The sequence below is a fragment of the Panthera tigris genome, chromosome A1, assembly GCF_018350195.1.
Source record: "Panthera tigris isolate Pti1 chromosome A1, P.tigris_Pti1_mat1.1, whole genome shotgun sequence".
NCBI classification, from domain to species: domain Eukaryota; kingdom Metazoa; phylum Chordata; class Mammalia; order Carnivora; family Felidae; genus Panthera; species Panthera tigris.
In genome coordinates this window covers 209,452,630-209,477,745 of record NC_056660.1, presented here as the reverse complement: position 1 = coordinate 209,477,745, position 25,116 = coordinate 209,452,630, and the positions used below count along the sequence as shown (strand labels likewise).

The 25,116-nt window shown below is 41.7% G+C and overlaps 1 protein-coding gene across 1 annotated transcript; it reads right to left on the bottom strand.

Annotated features, from left to right (window-relative positions):
• LOC102970664 (UDP-glucuronosyltransferase 3A1-like) lies at positions 1-25,116 on the bottom strand. The gene is made up of 7 exons (XM_042960499.1): positions 25,083-25,116; positions 19,320-19,421; positions 14,135-14,249; positions 9,638-10,169; positions 6,939-7,170; positions 3,147-3,366; positions 1-1,078 (listed from the first exon to the last, which is right to left on the bottom strand). Exons 2-7 carry the CDS (start codon positions 19,351-19,353, stop codon positions 802-804), a joined length of 1,410 nt encoding a protein of 469 aa, XP_042816433.1. The 5' UTR covers positions 19,354-19,421; positions 25,083-25,116; the 3' UTR covers positions 1-801.

Here is a 25,116-nt window from a genome sequence, read left to right as displayed (position 1 = left end):
GATTCCTCCTGGGTAGCCCCCCAGAAAGTGCTCACCAGCCTTTAGGGGCATAAAAGCAGGTCTGTTAGGGGGTGGGGTTGTGGACATCGACTCATCTTGTGGTATCCCACGAGATGGACAAGCTTCTGTCCATATGTCCCCTTAATAAACCATTTGTCATCAAGCTGGGCTTGTTGGTCTTTTTCTTCAGTTTCATGGCTTCTTCGCTCTTTGAAGGTAGTTTTGCACATACCTCCTTTCCAGGGAACAACAGGAGGAAGTAAGCAGGGTGCTGTGTCTGGAAACAGGGAGTGCAGAGTGCAGTGGAAGGCGCGGCTGTCTGCTGAAGGTGTGGGTCTGAGTGAGGACTTGATTGATGAGAGGCAAGTCAAGAAGCCAAGATCAAATTCACAGACACAGAAAGTAGAACAGAGGTTGCCAAGAGCTTCAGGGGTTGGGATGTGGGTGGTATGGCAGTTATTATTTCATCAGTGCGGTCTGAGTTAAGGAAGATGAAACGTTCTGGAACTGGATGATAGTAATGTTTACACCATAACAAGAATGCCTAATGCCACTAAACTCTATACTTAATGGCTAAAATGGTCAATTTTATGTGCTGTACATATTACCACAATTTTTTTTTAAAAAAAGATGCCCAAGAGTGTTTCACAAGAACTTTTAAACAGAGGCAGCAAACAGTGAAGAGCAATTTGTGTGCCACCCTCAGGTGCCAATATGGGGAAGACACCAGGGCTGCCCTGTGCTGGGGAAAGCCTTCTAGAACCAGTGGCTCCCCAAACACCCTTCAAGGCTGCACCCCCATCAGGCCTTCTTCAGCTTCCTGGCCCCACACAGCCACCTGGCCACCATGCCCAGCAGCTTCCCGCAGAGCCACAGCGTGCCCAGGGTGACCACCAGCAGGAACAAGAAGACGTCCAGCAGGTACTGCTCATGCCACGGCTGCTGCAGGGCATGGGCCTTGAGGTGGGCCGCACCCCCTGTCTGGAGGATGTGATTGATCCAGCCCACCAGCCTCTGGGCAGGGGTCAGGGGGTGGGAGTGCCTGATGATGCTGGCGGCCACCGCTGCTGACTTATACCTGTTGGCAGACACAGAGGTGGGGTGTTACTCAGGTGGTCTCAGAAGTCTTAGAGACCTTGTATCACACACACTCTTCCCTCCACACACAGAAGACTCAGTTTCAAGGAAAAGTTGTTGGCCTGGCCTGGCCTTGCCACAGTCTAGCTGGTTCCACTGAAAAGTTCAAACTGGTGCCTCCATGCAAAGATCATGCTCTATGCTAAATGTGCTAAACTATAAAAAAAAATAATAACTAGCAGGGCTAGTCTCCACCCAAGGAGGCTTATCACAAAATATAGATATATTATTTTATACATGTATATATATATAAACTTATATGCATAATAAGCAGCTACTTTGTGCCACTGACTGGTTTAGGTGGCATATGTGACTCCGAGGACTGGAGTCCAAGACAAGGCCAGCACTTTCCTGTCCCATCAGAGCACCATTTTGGCCAGCGCTGGTTCCACAGGCTGCAGTCTACACATATGCACAGGACCCCACATTTAGACATGTCGTACCCTTGCTTTATTCTCTCCTGTCACTGTCTTAAAATTGTTAATCTTTATAACAAGGGATCACATATTTCCATTTACTTTGGGCCCTGCAAATTATATACCCAGCCCTGATGCACAGTGTGTAGGGACCATTCCAGCCCAAATGATCCATCACAAGAGCAGCAGATTACAGCCATTAGGGATATAGGTATTTGAATAGCCAATGAAATTTACAAACTCATTCTTCAGAGGCTCGTCAGTGGTCCCACATAGGTCTCTACACTGCCCCCTGGGAGCCTGCTTGGGATTCCCGCTCTCTCAAAATAAATAAACTTTAAAAAACAAAACCTTACTTCTCAAAAAGTGAGCATTTGCTACATAAGAGATGCCAAATATAATGAAATGTCTGAGATTATCTGAACTCTGGAGAATAAAAACTTTTCTAGGGCTAAGAATCACAAGATATAGGGGCACTTGGGTGGCTCAGTCAGTTAAGCATCTGACTCTTGATTTCAGTTCAGCTTATAACCTCATTGTTACTGAGTTTGAGCCCACATAGGGCTCTGTGCTGACAATGTGGAGCCTCCTTGGGTTCTCCCTCTCTGCCCTTACCTCACTTGTGCTCTCTATTTCAACACAAATAAATAAACTTAAAAAAAAAGATCACAAACCCTGTGGTTGTTTTCACTCATCTAACAAAAACTCCTATGGGTCGCCTTTATGCAGGTAATTATAAGTATTGAGGTCTCAGTCACTTTGTGCCCTTGAGACTTTAAGTCATTCAGGCCTTCTTGGTTATAAGGAAGACAGAATAAATATTCCTCTTCACATGAGATCATTGTGCTGGATGAGAATTTACCGAAGACATCATGGGCCCTTTTGCTGACTCACTAACAGAAATTCATCCCAACTTACTTTGTGGCAGGCCCTGTGCTAAGCCCTGGGAGCACAGGGGAAAACAAGAGACACACTTGGCCCTACAGAGGAGCTTCCTCTTTACTTTCTAGTGTGGGGGACACAAAATAAATTGAAACAGAAAGAAATGGGGTAGTTACTGATCCTGAGAACTGTTAAGGAAAAATGAATTATGACTGAAGAGGGTGAGAGAGGAGTGCATTTAGGACTGTCAGACAAAGACCACCTCTCTGAGGAGAGGACATTGGAGATGAGCCTGACTGCCATGAAGAAGTCAGTCCTTCAAGACAGGAGAGGAGAAGGAAGGATGTTTTAGGAGGCAGCACTGACAAAGGGCCTGAGACAGGAAACGGTGTAGTATACTGGTGGACACAAAGTCAACCTCCTGCCTCACTTGGAATTCTACTATAAGCAGTCCATAAACATAAGACCTCTCAGAGGTCCTGTGTAAGTAGGACAGGGTGCTTAAAACCCTAAGGTGCAAATTGTTCTCAACATCCAACCTAAATTGTCTAGTCTTGCTCTCAGGGAAAACAGGTCAGCTGTTAGCATCACACACATATTATTCCATGTCTTGGAAGTTTCAGCTTTTATTGCAAAAAGAGCCACATGGTGCTCTTTGTGTTTGATGTCTTCATTCAGCCTAAGTGACCACAAGCCCAGAGAGTTCCATACCTCTTGTCTTCTATGACTTGTTTCATCTTCACAGCCAAGGTCTCTTCCTTTATCTGCTTTAATGGGATAGAGACACCAAACTTTTTGGCTTCTACTCGGACCAGGTTTTCTGTCTGGTCTCCAAACAGGGGAATCCCCACCATGGGCACGCCATGTTGGATGGCCTCCATGATGCTATTCATTCCACCATGGGTAACAAAAAGACGGATGCGTGGGTGCGCTGTTTCAAATAAGAAAGAGAGCACAATATTTCAGAATGAATATTTTCAGAATGAAAAGCTTGAGAAAGCCAGGGCAAGCAGGAAGGGCAGAAGAATATACCAAGAGAATTTCAAGGTCTGTTGGAGCCATTATAAAGATATTTTGCTTGCAATGCATACAAGGTGCATGTACTAACATACAGAATTCCGAGTCTTGCCTTGCATAGTAATTCCTTGCCCTGGGCCAGAACGCAGCTAAGACTCAACACCCAGCAAACTCTCTAGACAATAATGCTAAGCAAGATATATATATATATATATATATATATATATATATATATATATATATATCTGCAGATCTCTCTCTCTCTCTCTCTATATATATATATATAGCCATCCATCCATCCATCCATCCATCCTACCATTTTTCTATAATCTCAGTGCCTCCCTTTGCTTCTCTCATCTGTTTTGTCATTATCTCTCTCTCTGTCTCTGTCTTTTTCTTTGTCTTGGGCATTCTTTTCTCATCTGCTAACTTATTTCCCTCTTCTCTGAATTCCTGACACATTCATTGACATTGTAATTCATACAGCAATCATAAAACTAATACTGTATGCATTGTCTCCTCAATACATGAGTAACCCCTTGATACCAGAGCCTAGACTGTACACTTGAGTATTTCCATCTCCAGCATTTCTAGTCCACTTTATTTAGAACTAGGATTAATGTTGAAAATGAAGAGTTTGGCTCAGCCTGTGTCATTCAACTGGGATGTGCATCAGAATCTCATTGTCTCTTCCTTTTTTTTTTTTTTTTCATTGTCTCTTCCTTAAAAGGAGCATCAGCCATCACAATCATAGACTTCAAGATGTATTACAAAGCTGTAACCATCAAGACAGAATGGCATGGCACAAAAACAGACACACAGATCAATGGAACAGAATAGAGAACCCAGAAATGGACCCACAAACATATGGCCAACTAATCTTTGACAAAGCAGGAAAGAATATCCAATGGAATAAAAACAGTCTCTTCAGCAAATGGTGCTGTGAAAACTGGACAGTGACATGCAGAAAAATGAACCTGGACCACTTTCTTAAACCATACACAAAAATAAACTCAAAATGCATGAAAGACAGGAAGCCATCAAAACCCTTGAGGAGAAAGCAGGCAAAAACTTCTTTGACCTCAGCCGCAGCAATTTCTTACTCAACACTACTCCGGAGGCAAGGGAAACAAAAGCAAAAATGAGCCATTGGGACTCATCAAAATAAAAAGTTTCTGCCCAGTGAAGGAAACAATCACCAAAAGTAAAAGGCAACCGACAGAATGGGAGAAGATACTTGTAAATGACATATCAGATAAAGGGTTAGTATCCAAAATCTATAGAGAACTTATCAAACTCCACACCCCAAAAAACAAATAATCCAGTGAAGAAATGGGCAAAAGACATGAATAGACACTTCTCCAAAGAAGACATCCAGATGGCCAACTGACACATGAAAAAATGCTCAACATCACTCATCATCAGGGAAATACAAATCAAAACCACAATGAGATACCACCTCACACCTGTCAGAATGGCTAACACGAACAACTCAGGCAACAACTGATGTTGGCAAGGATGCAGAGAAAGAGGATCTCTTTTGCCCTCTTGGTGGGAATGCAAACTGGTGCAGCCACTCTGGAAAACAGTATGGAGGTCCCTCAAAAAACTAAAAATAGAACTACCCTACAACCCAGCAATTGCACTACTAGGCATTTATCCACGGGATACAGGTGTGCTGTTTTGAAGGGACACATGCACCCCCATGTTTATAGCAGCACTATCAGCAACAGACAAAGTACAGAAAGAGCCCAAATGTCCATTGATGGATGGATGGATAAACAAGATGTGGTATATATATACAATGGAGTATTGCTTGGCAATCAAAAAGAATGAAATCCTGCCATTTGCAACTATGTGGATGGAACTAGAGGGTATTATGCTAAGCGAAATTAGAGAAAGACAAATATCATATGACTTCACTCATATGAGGACTTTAAGATATAAAACAGAACACATAAGGGAAGGGAAGCAAAAATAATATAAAAACAGGGAGGGGGACAAAACATAAGAGACTCTTTTTTTTTTTAATATTTTTTTAAGGTTTATTTATTTTTGAAACAGAAACAGAGACAGAGGGGGAGTGGGGGAGGGGCAGAGAGAGAGGGAGACAGAATCTGAAGCAGGCTCCAGGCTCCGCGCTGTCAGCACAGAGCCCGACGTGGGGCTCGAACTCACGAATCATGAGATCGTGACCTGAGCCAAAGTCAGACGCTCAACCGACTGAGCCACCCAGGCGCCCCAAGAGACTCTTAAATAGAGAACAAACTGAGGGTTGCTGGAGGGATCATGGGAGGGGGGGATGGGATATATGTATAACGGGCTTAAGGAATCTACTCCTGAAATCATTATTGCACTTATATGCTAACTAAGTTGGATGTAAATTATAAAAAATAAATAAATTATAGAAAAAGTAAAGCAATAACCTATATAGTTCCTCAAAAATATTTTTAAAAATAAATTAAAAAAAAAAGAGCATCAATAAGGGGTGCCTGGGTGGCTCAGGTCATGATCTCACAGTCCGTGGTTCCCAGTCCCACATCCAGCTCTGTGGTGACAGCTCAGAGCCTGGAACCTGCTTCAGATTCTGTGTCTCCCTCTCTCTCTACCCCTCCCATGCTCACACTCTGTCTCTCCCTCTCAGAAATAAATAAACATTAAAAAAAATTTTTTTTTAACAAAAACTCAAAGGAGCATCATGTACCTTGCTCCAAATAAAGAATTAAATGTGCAGAAATGGAGCCAGGAATCTGTTTCTTCAATTCCCCTGTTTATTTTGAGTCATTATCTTAGTCATAAGTCTCTGATTCTGTCAGTGGTTATGGAAGTAACGGGTCTGAAAGAAGCAGCACAGGGCACAGAGAAAAACTACTGGGGTTGGCGGGGAGGTTGGGGGGGGAGGTGACTGAACTCTCTGGTACCAGAGACAAAATGGACCAAATAACCAGCTATGAGGTTGTTCATCTTGGCACTCAGGTATTTTGGCACATCCTAAAGACAGTATTGGTATTAATGTTATGAAGGTATGAATTGCTCACACTTCAGTAGCTAAGATGTGGGGGAGGGTGGTATGATATATGTAAGTGCACGTGGAACAACAGGTACTCATGAAGCCACTAAATACAAGGGCAACATCCCTCTGGTATGTGTTCTCTAGAATCCGTAGGTTCTTTTGGATTGTGTTTGGGTGACCCTGTGTAAAACCTAATGCAGTAGGACAAGGTGACTTTGATGTCTACCAATATCTCACCTGGGATAGAAAGAATGAAGGAGAGATGGCTATTTGGGCACCTGATCTCATTGGGAGTAGGGCCTGATTCCCCAAAAACTCCAGCTGGCCATTCCATTCCTGCTTCTTGGAGACTCACCTTTAGGTATCAGCAGCTCCTTCTAGAGCAAGTGGGATTACCCAACTAGAGGTCAGAGCCCGATATGCTCTAAAAATATGTAAATGAGACAGGTGAAGCAGACTTGGGCAGTTCTTACCCAGGAGGTCATTCTGAGGAAGCCAGTCCACGATTTTCACATTTGCTGCCAATTTGACGTCTTTGGGCCAGTGAGATGGCTTATACTTCCATATGACTCCTTGAGAGAGATGAGCAAAGGCACTGTTCATCTCCCTGAGAAGTTCCTGGGATTGAAAGGTGCTCACCATGGAGCCCAGGGCCACAAGGACAAAACCAGAGTCTCCAAACTTAGCAATGAAATTCTCAAATTCCTGGAGAGAGTTCAGAAAAGAAAAGGACGTGAAAAATGTTGTTCATGAAAACCTAGACCATCCATGAAATGAAAGCCATTCATTTACTGAACACACCTTCCTGCCATTCCTAGAGCTCATAGCCCCTGGGGCAGCTCAGCACCCTCTGCATGATGCTCATCCCCATTGTGTCGGAATATCTTTCTTCTTTAAAAGCTTGATTTTGTGTCAGGGCCATCCTAGACCCACTGCTCATCATAGGTGAAAGGAGACATGGTCACTTGAGAATTTCCTAAGGCCACCGGAAAATGGTAGTGTAAGAACAAACACTAGTGGGGTGTCAGCGTCTAGCAGAGGGAGCTGCAACGTCTGAGGCTAGATTGCAGAAACTGGGAGAAGGCCTGTAGCATAAGAAGAAGTGGAAGAAATGGAGGAAGGCTCCTGATCACTGGCTCAATGCACCATGTAGAGTGCTTTGCTCTGATACTTTGTGATATTCTTATTAACGGATCTTTGTAATTAATCTCTTACCTCGGTGGCTCACCCACATGACTACAAATTATATCTACATAAGAAGACACTTAAAAAGTGGTAATGCCCAGACCTAAACCTGAACTGGGCAGCTTGCTTTTTAAAGTCCTCAGGCAATTCTTAAGGAAGGCTGTGACTTAATGATGTAATCTGGGCTTAACACAGTTTTGTCAACTCTTGCTTCAAGTGTTTCTTCAGACTCTGACTCTGGACTTCTGCAGCCCCCTTTCCTCAGCTTCTAGATCCTCATTCCTGGATTTATTCCATCTAGCATAACGTTGCCTGGTTTACCATTCAAAGGACCACTTTGACAACAGCTTTGTCATTCTTTCTAATTACAAAAGCCACGTAAGTCCATTATCTAAAAACTGGAAAATATAGAGAAACATTTTTGAAAAAACTTCTGCTATCTCACAGACACTATAACCCTTACTCCCATTATGCTCTTGCTTAACAACTCCCTCCCCCTACCCTATAACCAAGACCCACCCTCCTATCAAGTAAAGTCTCCTGCAATCTGGCCTGGCTATATTTACACAACTGAGAATTCTGATCCAGTCTAGCTAGAGTCACCAAGGGAACCCAGAGTCATGCCTATCTTACTTTTACTTTAACACTTTGAGCTACTTGTTCTCTCCAGCTGGAACACCTTCCTCCCTAGCTCCATCCCTAAAAAACCCTACCACCAACTCAAAGCCCATCTAGTCCATGGATCATTCCCCAACTCTCCCTGCTCACTGAGTACAAGGTCAGTAGAGGAAGCATAGACACTTGGGTACCTGGAAGACCCAGGTCACATCAGGGCTTTCCCCAGCTCTGCAGTGAATGGTAGTGGGAAAGTCACTTACACACCACCTAAGTTTCTGTCTTCTCTGTTATAAAAATGGAGATCATCATACTTCCTTCCAGGTGGCAAGATATTATTATATAAGATAAATTGCATAAAATGGCAACACAGTGCTGATAGGCAAAAGGAAGCCAACTCAGCTCCCTCCCATTTAATAGCTTCTATTGCAGAAAAATAAATAAGTAAAAAAAAAAAAAAGAATAAATAAAAACTTCTATGGCAGAAGAGCATCCGGGTGGTGCAGTTGCTTAAGCGTCTGACTCTTGATTTTGGCTCAGGTCATGATCTCATGGTTCTTGAGTTCGAGCCCCGCTTTGGGGTTTGTGCTCACAGTGTAGACCCTGCTTGGGATTCCTACTCCTACCCTGCTCATGATCATTTTCTCTCTCTCTCTCACTCTCTCTCTCTCTCTCTTATAAATAAGCATTAAAAAAAAACCCTTCTATTGCAGTAGTCTGAGTTTATGGATTCAAACCAACTTAGCAGTTTTCACAATTTACAACGCCCAGGCCTAACCCCAGATCAATCAAATCAGAAGATGGGCTGAGGATGCTGGAGATGATGTCTGCAGTTCTTACCACCCAGTCCTACCTTGGTTACACACTCATAGTGTTGTGCATTTCATTGAGAATAACGCATCTCTTTTAACAATTCTCCCATTTAATGGATTCTTGCCACGTAGCTACTATACACATGATCATGCAAAACGCACATGAAAATATCAACTTCTTAAAAGGCTTATGCCAGGGTGCCTGGCTGGCTCATTTGGAAGAGCATGCTCTTCTTGACCTCAGGGTGCTGAGTTCAAGCCCCATGCTGTATGTAGAGATAGTAAAATTAAACTAAAATAAAGAGCTTAGCCTACCAAAGCCAGGACTAAAGAGGACACTCAGTGTACCATTTAAGGAGGCCCTCAATCTCAGGGTTGTGCAAGTCCTAACACTATCGTTGCATGGCGCTAAAAATGAGTACTCCCTTAAAAAGCATGTCCTAGGCGCCTTACTTGCCTCACCCTACTTCCTTCCCAGGATTCCACTGGCAGGGCAGTCACCAACTCTGTGCTGAAGACCTCTGCATGAAGCCCACATGGGGAGCTACAGTTTCACTTACTTGTGGTACTGGTGTTACAGGTCTGGCCATTAAACCTCCAACATACACAGTGTTGGGAAGCAGGGGCCTAGCAAATTCAAGGGCAAAGTCAGAGTTAACAAACCACAGCTCTGCTTTCTTCAGAAGATGAGACAAAACTGGCCTAGAGCCTTCCGGGAAATGTTCCTTGATGGTATTGTCATATGCAGACTGGATTTGTCTTTGCTTCATGGTGAAATCAAAGAACATCAGAAAATTCTTCACTCGGCCCCAGAAGTCCATGTGGTCTGTTAGCAAAGAATGCAATACTGGCACATAAGACAGAGGGTTTGGTAGTCCAAAATCCATAGCACCAAATGAGGAAGAGAGAATGGACACAAATGGTTTTCTAAGCTTTTCAGCAACCAGGAAAGGACAGTAGTCAAAATTTTCAACTATCACTAGGTCAAAGTTCTCATTCTTTAAGGAATCCATGATATCACTTCTCCTTAGAAAATGGCTGCACTGAAGCCCTACTTGTTCCATTAATTTTAAGAATTTTCCAAATGTGTATCTATAAGAAAGAGAAAAACGGTAAACATTCATTGGATGTGTTAATTCCACAATACATAAAAGAATCTTGGGCTACAAATAAATATCCCAGATAAGCAAGACCACACATAGCAGCAGCCCACCTATTCCACCACTGCCCATTAGTACCATCATCTCAGGCACTCTAAGCAGATGTTCTGCTCTTGAGAGGGTTCCCTTCCTCCCCTCCTCTTCCCTCCTTTATCCACATCCCAAGTACTTTTTATGCCGGTTTCTTAAAAAAAAATGTTCCTTGAGTTCTGGTATCTTGAAATCCACGGGCACAATTAAATTGTGTTAACCAGGAACAAATCATCACCAATGGACCTTCTGCTCTGGGAACCTTCTCTCACCATAGCACACCTCACAAATCTCCTTTTATTTGATAAAGTCTATAACTTCCTATTAACTTTCTTTTACATACTGACTTTTTATGAGTGACTTTCTTATTTACTTAGCCAAACCGTGGACATAACTTGATGACACAGTTCCATAAATATTAACTATACAGGCCATTTTTAAAAATCACTGTATGTTCTGAATGTGACAGATCACCTCACCCAAGGGACTATTTTATAATTTTAGAGTCAAAACTCAGCCAAAATGGGAATTCCACATTTCTGTGACCACCACCAAGCAATGAAAGAAGAGAGAGAAGAGAGAGAAGAGAAGAGAAGAGAAGAGAAGAGAAGAGAAGAGGGGAGGGGAGGGGAGGGGAGAAGAGGGGAGAAGAGGGGAGAAGAGGGGAGAAGAGGGGAGAAGAGGGGAGAAGAGGGGAGAAGAGGGGAGAAGAGGGGAGAAGAGGGGAGAAGAGGGGAGAAGAGGGGAGAAGAGGGGAGAAGGAGAGGAAAGCAGAGGAGAGGAGACAAGAGGAGAGGAGACGAGAGGAGAGGAGAGGAGAGGAAAGGAAAGGAAAGGAAAGGAAAGGAAAGGAAAGGAAAGGAAAGGAAAGGAAAGGAAAGGAAAGGAAAGGAAAAGTAAGTCCTGGTAAATAAACATATTATTAGCTTCTCTATTTCAGTGTAGGTTGAAGTGTCCAGAGAAGATAATGACAAAGAATATGAACATATAATTAAGACTTTGCCTATGAGAATATTCGAGGGGCCTATCTCCTTGCAATGCTTTCCCATCACTGCCTATATAGAATATGACTGTTTCCTTCCTGTTTATACAATCCACAGAGAAATAGGTAAGGATTTCCACTGTACTTTAAGGTATCAGAGTTAACAGGTGCAAGAGTTCAAGATATCAGGGGCCTCCTGACTGCATGGAGGACCAAGAGAATCAACACCCTGGCATCCCTGTAATTGTACTGTACCCATTGTACCCCAGATAGAGAAGACCCAGAGGCAGAGAACTTATTAGCTATATACAGAACTTGGCCTGACATTTAGAATGAACTTCAAGTTGGGAATGCAAGCTGGTGTAGCCACTCTGGAAAACAGTATGGAGGTCCCTCAAAAAACTAAAAATAGAACTACCCTATGACCCAGCAATTGCACTACTGGGTATTTATCCAAGGGATACAGGTATGCTGTTTCAAAGGGACACATGCACCCCCATGTTTATAACAGCACTATCAACAATAGCCAAAGTATGGAAAGAGCCCAAAAGGCCATTGATGGATGAATGGATAAAGAAGATGTGGTATATATATATACAATGGAGAATTACTTGGCAATCAAAAAGAATGAAATCTTGCCATTTGCAAATACGTGGATGGAACTAGAGGGCATTATGCTAAGCGAAATTAGTCAGAGAAAGACAAATATATGACTTCACTCACATGAGGACTTTAAGAGACAAAACAGATGAACATAAGGGAAGAGAAGTAAAAATAATATAAAAACAAGGAGGGGGACAAAACAGAAGAGATTCATAAATATGGAGAACAAATTGAGGATTGCTGGAGGGGCTGTGGGAGGGGGGATGGGCTAAATGGTTAAGGGGCACTAAGGAATCTACTCTGGAAATCATTGTTGCACTATATGCTAACTAATTTGGATGTAAATTTAAAAAAATAAAAAATAAAATTTAAAAATAAATAAATAAATGAAATAAAATAAAATAATGTATCAGTATTGGTTCAAAAACTGTAACAAGGGGCACCTGGGTGGCTCAGTCGGTTGAGTGTCCAACTTCAGCTCAGGTCATAATCTCGCAGCTCATGAGTTCGAGCCCCGTGTCAGGCTTTGTGTTGACAGCTCGGAGCCTGGAGCCTGTTTCAGATTCTGTGTCTCCCTCTCTCTGCCCCTCCCCTGCTCATGCTCTCTCTCTCTCTCTCTCTCTCAAAAATAAACATTAAAAAATAAAATTTAAAAAATCCTTTAAAAAAAAAACTGTAACAAGTATACCACACTAAAGTAGAATGTTAATAATATACCGACTTATGGGAATTCTCTGTACCATCTTCACAATTTTTAAAAATATATGTAAGAATGTTGTTAAGAAATGAAAGTTGTTAATAAAAATAAATTATAAGAAAAATAAAGAATTAACTTCAAGTTATACAGTGGAAGTGACTGTCTAAAATCCTTCTCTGCTATGCATTTTTTGAAGATTTCACATAGCAAAGGAATGATAACCAGATATTGTAGATACTACAATAGTGCTGTAAAAATTTCCATATATAGCTCATTAAGCATGCTTAAATTTTTTTTCCACATACCAACTAACATTTTATTTTATTTTATTTTATTTTATTTTATTTTATTTTATTTTATTTTCAATATATGAAGTTTATTGTCAAATTGGTTTCCATACAACACCCAGTGCTCATCCCAAAAGGTGCCCTCCTCAATACCCATCACCCACCCTCCCCTCCCTCCCACCCACCATCAACCCTCAGTTTGTTCTCAGTTTTTAAGAGTCTCTTATGCTTTGGCTCTCTCCCACTCTAACCTCTTTTTTTTTTTTTCCTTCCCCTCCCCCATGGGTTTCTGTTAAGTTTCTCAGGATCCACATAAGAGTGAAACCATATGGTATTTGTCTTTCTCTGTATGGCTTATTTCACTTAAGCATGCTTAAAATTAAGCTAATAAATAGAAAACAATGTTTAAGAATCCATGGTTACCCATGCCTGTTTACAAAAATATTAAATGAAGGGAGAAGAGACAAAGCCTATATTTAATATAACTAACAGCACAAGATTATATAGACTAAGTGTCAAATGAATAGATTAGATCAGTTCTAGACAGGAAGGACTGTGGTCTCCCAGTTGAGGGAGGAAAAAAGACTTTATGAGAAAAGTCAAATGTAAGCAAGACCTACACTAGTAAGTAGAATTTTCAGGTAGAAAGAAGGCAAGGCCACTATAATTAAGTTAGGAATGGAAGTTTGTCTTTCCACATTAATGTCTAAGATTAAGCAGTTATGTGCTCCTTTCCATTCAGATGAAACAAAGGACTCATGTCTTATTTTGCACGAGGTTCACTGCATTTTTAAAAGGACCTTACATGGCCAAAAATAAAAAAAATAAATAAAAGGACTTTACATAGCCAGATGTTCAACTACTACAAAACCAGTGTTCATAATTCTTCCCTCCAATACTAGAATATGTGTGAAGAAAAGGAGGAAAAGTAAGTGGCTCTCATTTCCATATCAACAGTGAGAGGCTGAGGTACCTGTGCTTTTGTGGTGGGGAGGTTATAAACAAAGATTGTAAGAGAGGTGTTGAAAGGAAGTCCCAGAAAGATCAACCTCTACTTGCTACAGAAATCCATTCATGGAAGAGGCACAGTACAGAGCAAAGAAGAATCTCGAGTGACTGCACTGGATGAATTGGTGTAAATACTTGTTTCCCTAACCATCCACTCATCGTCTATTCCCTCATCCATCCACCCATCCGTCCATCCCTGTCTTACGTCTACAGGCCAAGCATCCAGGCATCCATCCATTCATTTGTATTGCTAAAATAGTGACTCTTTGGTTCAAAGACATAACAATTACCTGCCACCCAAAGCTTCTTCGATAAAAAAATCAAAATTATTCTTCAATCCTTTGTTATAGTCTTCAGGTGGAAGCCAAGGGATAACTTGGTATGATATCTCCTTCTCTTTAAAATCTAGAAAACACCCATGGGTTAAAAATGTGAGATATGCCACAAACCATGGATTAACATTAGCATGATAATATCATCATGTGTTTGCTTAAATAATTCTATATTTATAGAATGTTTGCCTTTTGATATATTTTTGTATGGTTTGGTTGCATTCTCATTCATTTAATCTTATAAAATGATTAACATCTATGGAGAATCTTACACTGATTGAGGAGTGCTTTTCAATTTAAAGTTATAGAAGCTTCCATTTAAAGCCTCCATAAGGCATAGCTATTTGTCCTATTTTACAGGTCAGAAAACAAAGTGAATTGAAGTTAAGACAATTTGTCAAGGTTGCACACATAGGAAGTACAGTCTTTGTATTTCAGTACAGGTCTGTTTGATTCCAGAGCCTCTGCTCCTTCTGTTTTAGAAAAACTCATTTTCATTATTTAGAGTGATAAATCCAAATAGTTTTTTGATTCAGTAAAAAGTACTAAAAAGCTTCTATAAAATACTAGACCGCTGTACCTCTACTTACCAACATGGTTTCTCCCATATACCCATGTGTAATAAAAAGTCTGAGTCCACTTTTGATGTTTGACTGCTGACAGTTTTCAAGCCCTATCTCCCATGCCCTCTTTTATGCTTCTTCACCTGGGCAAACTAGTAAGAGAGTCAGCATGTTCCCTCTCTTGACCCTAGTGGGAGTTTCAAACCATGCAAGGAAGGCCAATGAGGGAGAACCCTCAACATATCCCAACTCTCTACTCACAATAAAAACTCAAACTAGTCATCCCTCCAGCCTCTAGAAAGCCATATTTCAGATTTTCTTAGGAGCCTGTCCTACTCTTCCAAAAAAACATGCCCTACTATTTGAGTAATAAAAATTTCATACCCTATTATGTATGTGAGCTTTCATCAGTCATAACATTCAAAAGAGTAGAGCATATCTTTGGGTGGGGGCATCATCTTCTACTACCATATTCTACTCTCTGGACCTCAAACCCTTATGTACATATCACATAAAAATTACATTCACACCACCCCAACATTCCAACTAGTTTCAATCCGTCACATCATCAATTCATAGTTCATTCCATGCTCAAGCATTCCATGCTCAAGGATTGGAAGAAAAAACATTGTTAAAACATCTATGCTCCCCAAAGCAATCTATACATTTGATGCAATCCCTATCAAAATACTACCAGCATTCTTTGCAGAGCAGGATCAAATAATCCTAAACTTTTTATGGAACCACAAAAGACACCAAATAGACAAAGAAATCCTGAAAAAGAAAAAACTGGAGGCATCAAGATTCTGTATTTCAAGGTATCTCACAATGCTGTAGACATCAAGAGGGTATGGCAGTGGCACAAAAATAGACACAAAGATCAGTGGAACAGTACAGAAAACCCAGAAATGGACCCACCACTATATAGCCAAGTCATCTTCAAGAAAACAGGAAAAGAGACAATGGAAAAAAGACAGTCTCTTCAACAAATGATGCTGGGAAAACTGAATGGAGACATGCAGAAGAATGAAATGGACCACTTTCTTACTTCATACACAAAAATAAATTCAAAATGGATGAAACACCTAAATGTGAGACAGGAAACCATCAAAATCCTAGAGAACACAGGCAGCAACCTCTTTGACCTTAACTGGAGCAACTTCTTACTAGACATATCGCTGAAGGCAAGGTAAACAAAAGCAACAATGAACTACTGGGATTTCATCAAGATAAAAAGCTTCTTGGGAGAGAGCCAAAGCATTAGAGACTGTTAAAAACTGAGAACAAACTGAGGGTTGATGGGGGGTGGGAGGGAGGGCAGGGTGGGAGGGAGGGCAGGGTGGGTGATGGGTATTGAGGAGGGCACCTTTTGGGATGAGCACTGGGTGTTGTATGGAAACCAATTTGACAGTAAATTTCATATATTAAAAAATAAAAAAAAATTAAAAAAAAAAAAAAAAGAAAATCCATTTAGATGTAAAAAAAAAAAAAAAAAAAAAAAAAAGCTTCTGCACAGTGAAGGAAATAATCAACAAAACTAAAAGGTAACCTACAGAATAGGAGCAGATATTTGCAAACAACATATCTGATAAAGGTTTAGTATCCAAAATCTATAAAGAACTTAACAAACTCAACACCCAAAAACCAAATAATTCAGTTAAGAATTGGGCAGAAGACATGAATAGACACTTTTCCAAAGAAGACATCCAGAAGACTGACAGACACATGAAAAGATGCTTAACATCACTCATCATCAGAGAAATACAAGTCAAAAGCACGATGAGATAATCACCTCACACCTGTCACAATGGCTAAAATTAACAACACAGGAAACAAGAGCTGTTGGTGAGGATGTGGAGAAAGCACTGCAATGCCAGTGGGAATGCAAACTGGTGCAGCCACTTTAGAGAACAGTATGGAGGATCCTCAAAAAACTAAAAATAGAACTACTCTATGATCCAGCAATTGCACTATGAGGTATTTACCCAAAGGATACAAAAATACTGATACGAAGGCATACATGCACCTGATGTTTAAGGCAGCATTATCAACAATTGCCAAACTATGGAGGAGTCCACATGTCTATCGTCTGAGGAATGGATAAAGAAGATGTGAGATATATATATATATGAGATATATAGATATATATATATCTATATATCTCATATATATATATATATGGTATACACACATACACACAATGGATTACTACTCGGCCATCAAAAAGAATGAAATCTTGCCATTTGCAATGACGTGGATGGAGCTAGAGTGTATTATGCTAAGTGAAATAGGTCAGTCGGAGAAAGACAAATACGATATGGTTTCATTCATATGTGGCATTTAAGAAACAAAACAAACCATCATTTTGGAACAGTAGGGGAAGAGAAGAGAAGAAACAAACCACAAGGCACTCTTAATGATAGAGAATAAACTGAGGGTTGATGGAGGGAGATGGGTGAGAGATGGGGAGATGGGTGATATATACTAAGAAGAGCACTTGTGTGATGAGCACTGGGTGTTGTATGTAAGTGATAAATCACTGAATTCTACCTCTGAAACCAATACTGTACTGTATTTTAACTAACTAAAATTTAAATTAAAAAAAGAAAGAAAATAAACCCTTAAAGCAAAGACAGTTATTGTGACCTGAAGGCCACTAAACAAGAGGATTCCCCACAGTTCTCCACCAATACCACGTCACAGGCACAAATAACAGTGGGTGTGTTGTTTCCTAAGGTTGGAAGACAGACTAGTCTACACCCAGACCAAGAAGCACCTCTGGATGGTTAAATTTGAAGAAATTCTAAGAAAGTTTCCTCCAAAAAGGTCATCCCCACACTTGCTTTCCAAACACTCTGTTAAACCTTTACTTTGGATCAAAGATCAGGCTTCATATTAAATGATGGTATTAATGTGAAAACATCTATCCCAGTGCTAGTTACATAGTAAATGTTAGATTCTCAAAATGCATGGCAACTGCCAAAATAGTTTTCAATCAATCTAAAATTTTAATTTAACTTAATTACATTTATAACTTTTATTAAATTTAATTACAATTTCCAAAATCAAGAAGCTACATTGAAAATTACTACACTACAGCTATTTAATCATGTCTGTCATCAAGGCAGATACAAAGAGATACGTATATAAATAATGTTCAGTGACAAATCCAGAACCTAATTTAGAAAATGATTAAAATGATCTTAAGTAGGGACTCAAATAGATATTTATACATCAGTTTTCAAAGCAACATTATCCACAATATCCAAAAGGTGGAAATAACACAAATGACCATCGACAGATGGCCGGATTAACAAAATAAAGTATATGCACTTTAATGGAACATTATTCAGCCTTAAAAAGAAAAGAGATTGTGATCCATACAACAACATGAGTCTTAAAGACATGATGTAAAGTGAAATGAGCCAGACACAAAGAGACAGATATTGTATATTTCTACTTAAATGAGGTATCTAGAATAGTCAAATATTTTGAGAAGTAGAGTAGAGTAGTGGTAACCAAGAGTAGTGGTTACCATTCCTGTCTGAGATGATGAAAATGTTCTAGAGTGATGGTTGCACAACAATGTGAATGTACTTAAAGTCACTAAACTGTCCAAAACAAAATGTTTGGTGATCAATTTTATGCTGTGCATATTTTACCACAATAAATATCTTAGAAGAAATTTTCACAGTAAAAAAAATTTGTTTTTAATAAAATCTAAACAACAACAAAGGCTGATCACCTTCAAAATTTTATAATTTCTCAGAATTTTATTCCTCAAAGATGCTGATTAAAATTGAATCTTTTTTAAATCAAAGCCTGAGAAAACTACAGATAGAGCAATCCAGAGCTTAAAGTCCTAAAGCCACCCAACACTATTATTAGCCTGCCATATGACCTTGGGCAATTCATTTCAGTTCTCTGGGTTGCTGATGTCTTGTCTGTCAACAGAGAAGAGTTGATAAGATTTCCTTGCTCATTTTGACTGACATTCATTGGATTCGATGATTCAGTTAAGAACATCCAACATCATTATCCACAAACTCATGGGCAGTCATTGACTTTTCAAGAAAACAAAATCATCTCAATTATGGGATCTGATCTCACCTGCCTAAATAAGGGGCTTCCTGAGAGACCTTTCTTAAATTTCAGTTATCATAGGAAGAAAAGTAATCTCTGATATAAAAAAAAAAAAAAGAATGATCCTTTCCTATTAGAAATCTTATATATGGATGAACACTTCTGTTCACATATTTTCAAGCTATGTTATGAAGTGCCATTTACCAAAATAACCTGTAATAATATGTGGACTGTTGGTTGGGATGAAGGTAAGGGAGGAAAATATGAGACTACAGAGTGTGGAGTGCTGGTAGACATAGCCAGCAAGTTTTACAACACCTTACTTAAATGCGCGCGCACACACACACACACACACACACACACACACACTTTTCATTGTTTGGGTCCAATTAGATTTTAAAAACACTTTTCTGAGCCCATTTATTCAAAAGGCATTGTTGCTTCACTCTACACTTTGCATAGAGCAGAAGGAATCAAGGATTAGTGGGAAAAGATACCTGATATGAATGAATTCCCTCTCTGGTGAAGCATGGTGACATTATGACCATGATCTTGAAGAATCTGAGACACCCGGTCCAGCAGCAGATGATGGCTCCCACCTAGGAACAATTCACAACTGCATCTTTGTAATCATGAGAATAGAGTGCCTGAAGTTGATGGGGTGATAGAGCCAAGACATGAGAGATAGAGAACAGAAAGATGACGGTGAGTAGAGGAAGATCAGCTTCATCAGTCACGCTGCCCATCTCCATCTGGGTAAGGCACAGCCACTCACCCTGAGCCTACTTGCCCAAACCCTTGACCTTGGCAAACCTCCCTCTGATTCTTTTGTGTGACTCTGGTCACAAAAGTGACCAAACATCAGTGTGATGAGCCTCTCTGTGCTTAGGCTTTAAGGAGTTCCTGATTCTAAGCACATGCTGATTCTAGCCAGGCCTTATGGACACTTGGTGCCCTACAGAAATAACTGTACTGATGCAAAGTTTGGCACAGTGCTATATATGAGTGTGAAGGACTCCTAGCGGAAAATTAATCAGAGCATTTCTGGAATCCTTCTCTCTGGAAGTTTAGGCTAATGTGAGGGCCAAAACATGGGAACTTAACATCAGTCCAGGAAAGAGCCACTGGAGCAAAGGAGAGAGAGACACCACTTACAGCCAAAATTCTTCAGATTCAAATATATTTGGCAGGAGCCTTCTCAGTTGGGGTCTGCATTTTGCTGAATATCAAATTAAGGCATTCAGAATAATTGTGGACCCTTCCAGTGGAACTGCAGGATCCTGTATGCATGAGAGACTGAGACACCACCCATCCTAGAAATATCCTGGGATCCCAAGGAAACAGAGTATGACCCCCTGGGGAGGTACAGTTTCTATCACATCAAGTTGTATCTAAAACCATATGCTACCAGGGGCCATTTTTATGGAATCTATGAGTCTCAGCAATAGTCAAAGCCAGACCACACGGGAAGGAATAGAATTTGCCCAAGCTGGGAACTGGGGGTTGTTTGGAAGATGAAGGTCCCATGATGATTGGGTCAGCTCACATGGATGTGAAACCACAGTAATAAAAAAGTTTAAAAAAGAACTACAGCAATAGTGTGCATCTAGTTTCTTATACTCTAGTTTTTAATAGCTATACTTGTGTTGCCCTGAGGTAACACAAATTACATAAAACATGAACCCTATCCCCTCAGACTCCCTGCTCTGACTCTACCTTTAACCCATGCAGGAAATGGATTCTGGAGAGAAGGCTTCCTGCACCTGCACAGGCAGCCATTCCTAAAGGTCTTGGTGAGCACAGTGCATTCTGGAACAGAGGCAGGGCTTCAGTGCCTCCAAACCACACCTTCCTCCCCACCTCACAGAGTCCAGAGGACATGTACTTACAAGAAGCGAGGGAGTGCTTTTGTGTCACTGCTACTAACAATCAGAAAGAAAACTAAATGAATAAAAAAGGAATTCAAATGCAGTTACAGGGTTTCTTAAAGAGTGATTTTTAAAACTACCCACTAAAAGTGCATGAGATTGGAAGCTGTGAAAAGGCTGCTCCTGGGCTGAGAGAGCGGAGTAAATTCCTGCTGTGTGCCTTTAAGGAGGTCCAGCGTGCTCTGGCAAAGGTGCCCGACCCTTAAGTTTCTTGTTCAGGAAAACACTGTGGGGCTAAATGAGATGATTCAGCGTCCTTCCAGCTCTAAGATCCCCCGATTCCCAGTGACCTATACAGTCAAGTGACCTAAAAGAGCCCCCTGTGAGTTGAAATACAATGTTGGGGAAGCTCCATCCTAGGATGACCCTTCATCCTGGTATGATTTTCCTTTTCATCTGCTAGTCCCTTTGGTGCAAAAGTAAAGGAGATAAAACTGAGGCCACAAAATGCAAAATTAACAGTCCCTCAAGTCCTTCAAACACTTCCAGCCCCACGGGTGAAAAGGAGTGGGCACTGGAGAGACCTGAACGCCCAGGGTCCAGTCCCCAACCCTGGCCAGTTCTCTAGATTTTCTCTGGATGAAAACACCCTCCTAACTGTTATTGAAATGCCTTCCCTTCTCCAATTGGCTCCCATGCAGCCTCAGAAAATCCGTGCTGCTGTCCCCGTGAGCTCTTCCCTGGGCCTCCAAGAGCCTGCAAATGCTCCCCCCCGCCCCGACCCCGTCTCTGTCGACAATTGCTGCACACCCCTGAGAAGCTTAGGGTGAGCCTCTGAATGTCCAAACCACCCTGGGGAAGACGCTGCCCTGCGTCTCGAGCACAGGGAGGGATCTCAAACCTCTCGCCCCATCCCTGTGCCTTGCAGAGCTAGTCTGAATAGGAAAAGAGAGGAAAGGGTATTCTACTTTCTCCAGAAGTATCTTCTTCACCCCTACATGAGGCAGGGGCTCCTCATGCCCCAACAACCCCCTCCCGCCTCTCCCTCCTGCAGCCTGGGACCCAAGCGCTGCCTGGAAAACCCCACAGAGTGACCCTTTGGCCCAGGGCTATGTGCCTGAGCCTTCACGCAGGTAGAGTCTGGGACGAGCCTGTGTCTGATTCTCCAGCCACGCACTCACCCACCAAAGACAGGGTTAGGATCTTGGCGGCCTCAGAGAGCAGGAACCCGGGCAGAAGGAAGCCAGCTAGCAGCAGCACCCACTGCCCCGCCATGCTCACTCCTGTACCAGCTGCGGAGCCCGGTCCTGTGCCCAGAGCCTGCACCCCGCGCCCCACACAGTAACCTGTGCGCCCTGGGGACACGCACTGCACTGGCAGCCAAGGAGATGCGCTGGCAGGCAGCTTGGGAAGAGGTGAGAGGTGGATCCTGCCTGTCGTCTCTTTCTGTCTGTGACTTCTTGCCCTTCTGCTCCTCCTCCCCGGGTGTTTGCTCCACTGGCTAATATGTCCTCACCCTCCCTAACCTCAGGCATCTGGCAGAAGGAAGGAGGGGTTAGTGAGCTCTCCTTAACCCCTCTCCTTCCATGGAATCACTACACTCTCTGCGGAGAACATACTCTGAACCAGGAATGGCAGGGACTTCAGGAAGTCATTTCCACGATAGTGCCACCCCCAGGTGACTCAGACCCATCTCCGTTTTAGAGACTTTCCATGAATTTTCCCACCTCCTAACTGCACTATTGACCTCATACTGTCATCCCCATGCCCCATTTCCCCAGGTACCTGCTTAAAATCTCTGCGAGTCTTCCAATCTCAAGACACCGCTCCCTGGAAGGAGTTGTGTCTACTCTCTAGAAGTCAATCCCCAAGAGAAGTCCACCTATCATTCCTGGACTGTATTCTGAGGACCTCTTAAGGAGGTCATTTATTTATGAAGACGTGCTAGAGTCCTAACTCCACAAGTCCAAGTCTTTATTTACCTGAAGGTTTGAACCTCTACTGCTGAGACTATAATTCCAATGAGCATCATAAAATAGGACTGGGGATATTTCTACAGTCTCCTCAGGCACAAACTGAGGACATCTTGTCATTCTGACTCTGCAATATTAGCCCTGGGAAGGACAGGGCATGCAAGCCCCAGAAGGCATTTTTGCATTTTCTATCCTCAAAACAAGACTGGCTCTTATAAAGGATTTCAGTGCAGCTTCCCTTACAGCCTTAAGTTGTCAGGTGACAGAATTCTGGGGAAGGAGGACGGAGTCTCTTTTCCAAGTGGAGGGGTATGATAATTCTGGAAGACTTTTGCTTTCCATGAGGCAGGGGCTCCTCTTGCCCCAATAAGATAGATTGACAAGAGTTTATAGGAAAGGCAAATAGAAAATGGAAAAGTTTGTCAGGTGCCTGTTTTCAGTGTTATAGCGGGTGGCGGAGGCAGGAGCGAGGGAAACAGGCTGAGAACAGACTGGACATGGAGGCTGGAATGGTTCAGGCTGATGCTCCTCCAACAGGGGCATGACAAAGAAGGTGGCTTCAAGGCTTAAAATATGAGGGCCACTGGTCCAAATTACCGTGGGAACAAAATCATACAACAGCCCTGCCTGACTGGCAAATAAAGAAGGCCATACGGGCTGAATAAAGAATTCTAATTTTAGGAAGAAGCCAATGAGCAGGTATTTACAACAAAATTAGCACATGGATATGATATGGATAACAGGAGTTGCCAGAACTGGTGGGAAGCTCATAAGAAATGGTAACACCTCCCCTCCAATATGGCATCCCCCAAGCCTACACTTGGCTTCGGGCCTTCAGCTTCAGGGCCCACACAGCCACCTGGCCACCACACTCAACAGCTTCGCAGACAGCCACACAGTGCCCAGGGTGACCATCAGCAGGGACAATAAGACATTCAGGAGGTACGTTCATGCCACAGTTATTGGAAAGTGTGGGCCTGAGTTGTGCTACACCCCCTACCTGGAGGATGTGGTAGATCCAGCCCACCAGCCCCTGGTGGGGGTGGGGGGCTCAGGGTGCAGGAGCATCTGATGGTGCTGGGGCCACCACTGCTGAAACGTACAGGTTGGCAGAGACAGAGGGTTGGTGGCAACATTAGATGGCAGGTTCTCAGCAGCTTAGGCTGAACAGAGAAGGCTGGTTTTCAGGTAATTATAACCTGGCCTGCAATTTACCAGCTGGATGCCTTAAAGAGTTTAATTTTATTAAAACTCCTGTGTGCACAGAATCCAATTTAATGCTGAAAGGTAAAGCTGCCCTTTATCAGTCCCTACATTCATGGAGTTTATGATCTACTAGACCAAAAGATACCTATATGGTTGCTAGGTGTGCTCATTGCTAACAAAGCGCCACTGTTTATAATCCTTTCAGTGGACAGAACTAGGAAATATATGGCTATAGACGTAGATATCAAGATCCTATATTTATTTCTCTGCCTATAGATGTTGTAGCTATGTCTACTAGTCAGAAAAAATTATGAATTCATACCGATATCTCAATTCAATATATCATAGGGGTTGTTCTAATCTTCCTCATTTCCACATTTGTAATTGTCTTTTCCTAATGTAAGAAACAACATCAATACATTTCCTCATTTGCTCAGTCCTATCATGCCTAGAAAGTGAGGTCAAATACACTACCCCACACAACTGTAAAAAACCTACTCAGTAGACAAGTTGTGTTTGCAGTTCTTTCTGTATTTAGACTGAATATACATAATTGACCCTTGAACAGATGGGTTTGAACTGCACAGGTCCACGAATATGTGGATTTTTTTTCAATAAATACAGTTTAGTACTATAAGTATATTTTGCTTCCTTATGATTTTCTAATAACATTTCCTTTTCAGTTTTGCTCATTCACTTTGGGATTTCACACAGACTATGGAGGGAAAGAATAAAAAATAGTGGTTGCCTCACAGTCAGATTTATAGCCTCAAATATTTAGTCTGTATAAATGCAGTTTGGTTGTTGTTGAAAATGCAAATTACCAGGATTCAAACCTGGAGATTCTATGCAGTAGTTCTTGGGTGGGGCTTAGAATCCGTATTTTTAATAAGCATCTCAAGTGAACCTGACAAAGATGGGCTAAGAACCACACTTTGAGGAAAACTAATGCAGAGTGTGACCTGCATAATCCAGAAACACCAGTGTGGAAGGGTAATGGCTCACTGGAGCTGTATATATGTATACTGGGGTTGGGTTGGGAAAGGCTCTGACAAGGCAGCATATACAACTGATGAGATACCCATAGTAGAGCACCAATTGTTTCAGTGCTCCCAGGGCCCATATATCACCTTATTTCTCTGAAAAATGAAATATTTCTTGTCAAATACATGAAGTGAGCAAATTATTTGAAAAAAAAAAAAACGCAACTTACTGGGGTGCCTGGGTGACTCAGGCTGTTTAGCGTC

Coding starts and splice junctions, on each gene's coding strand:
- LOC102970664 (XM_042960499.1), bottom strand. CDS start 19,353: ATGCTTCACCAGAGAGGGAATTCATTCATATCAG. Junction 7,171..9,637: donor CTGTAACACCAGTACCACAA/GTAAGTGAAACT, acceptor AACTCTCTCCAG/GAATTTGAGAATTTCATTGC. Junction 3,367..6,938: donor TCCTCAGAATGACCTCCTGG/GTAAGAACTGCC, acceptor TATTTGAAACAG/CGCACCCACGCATCCGTCTT.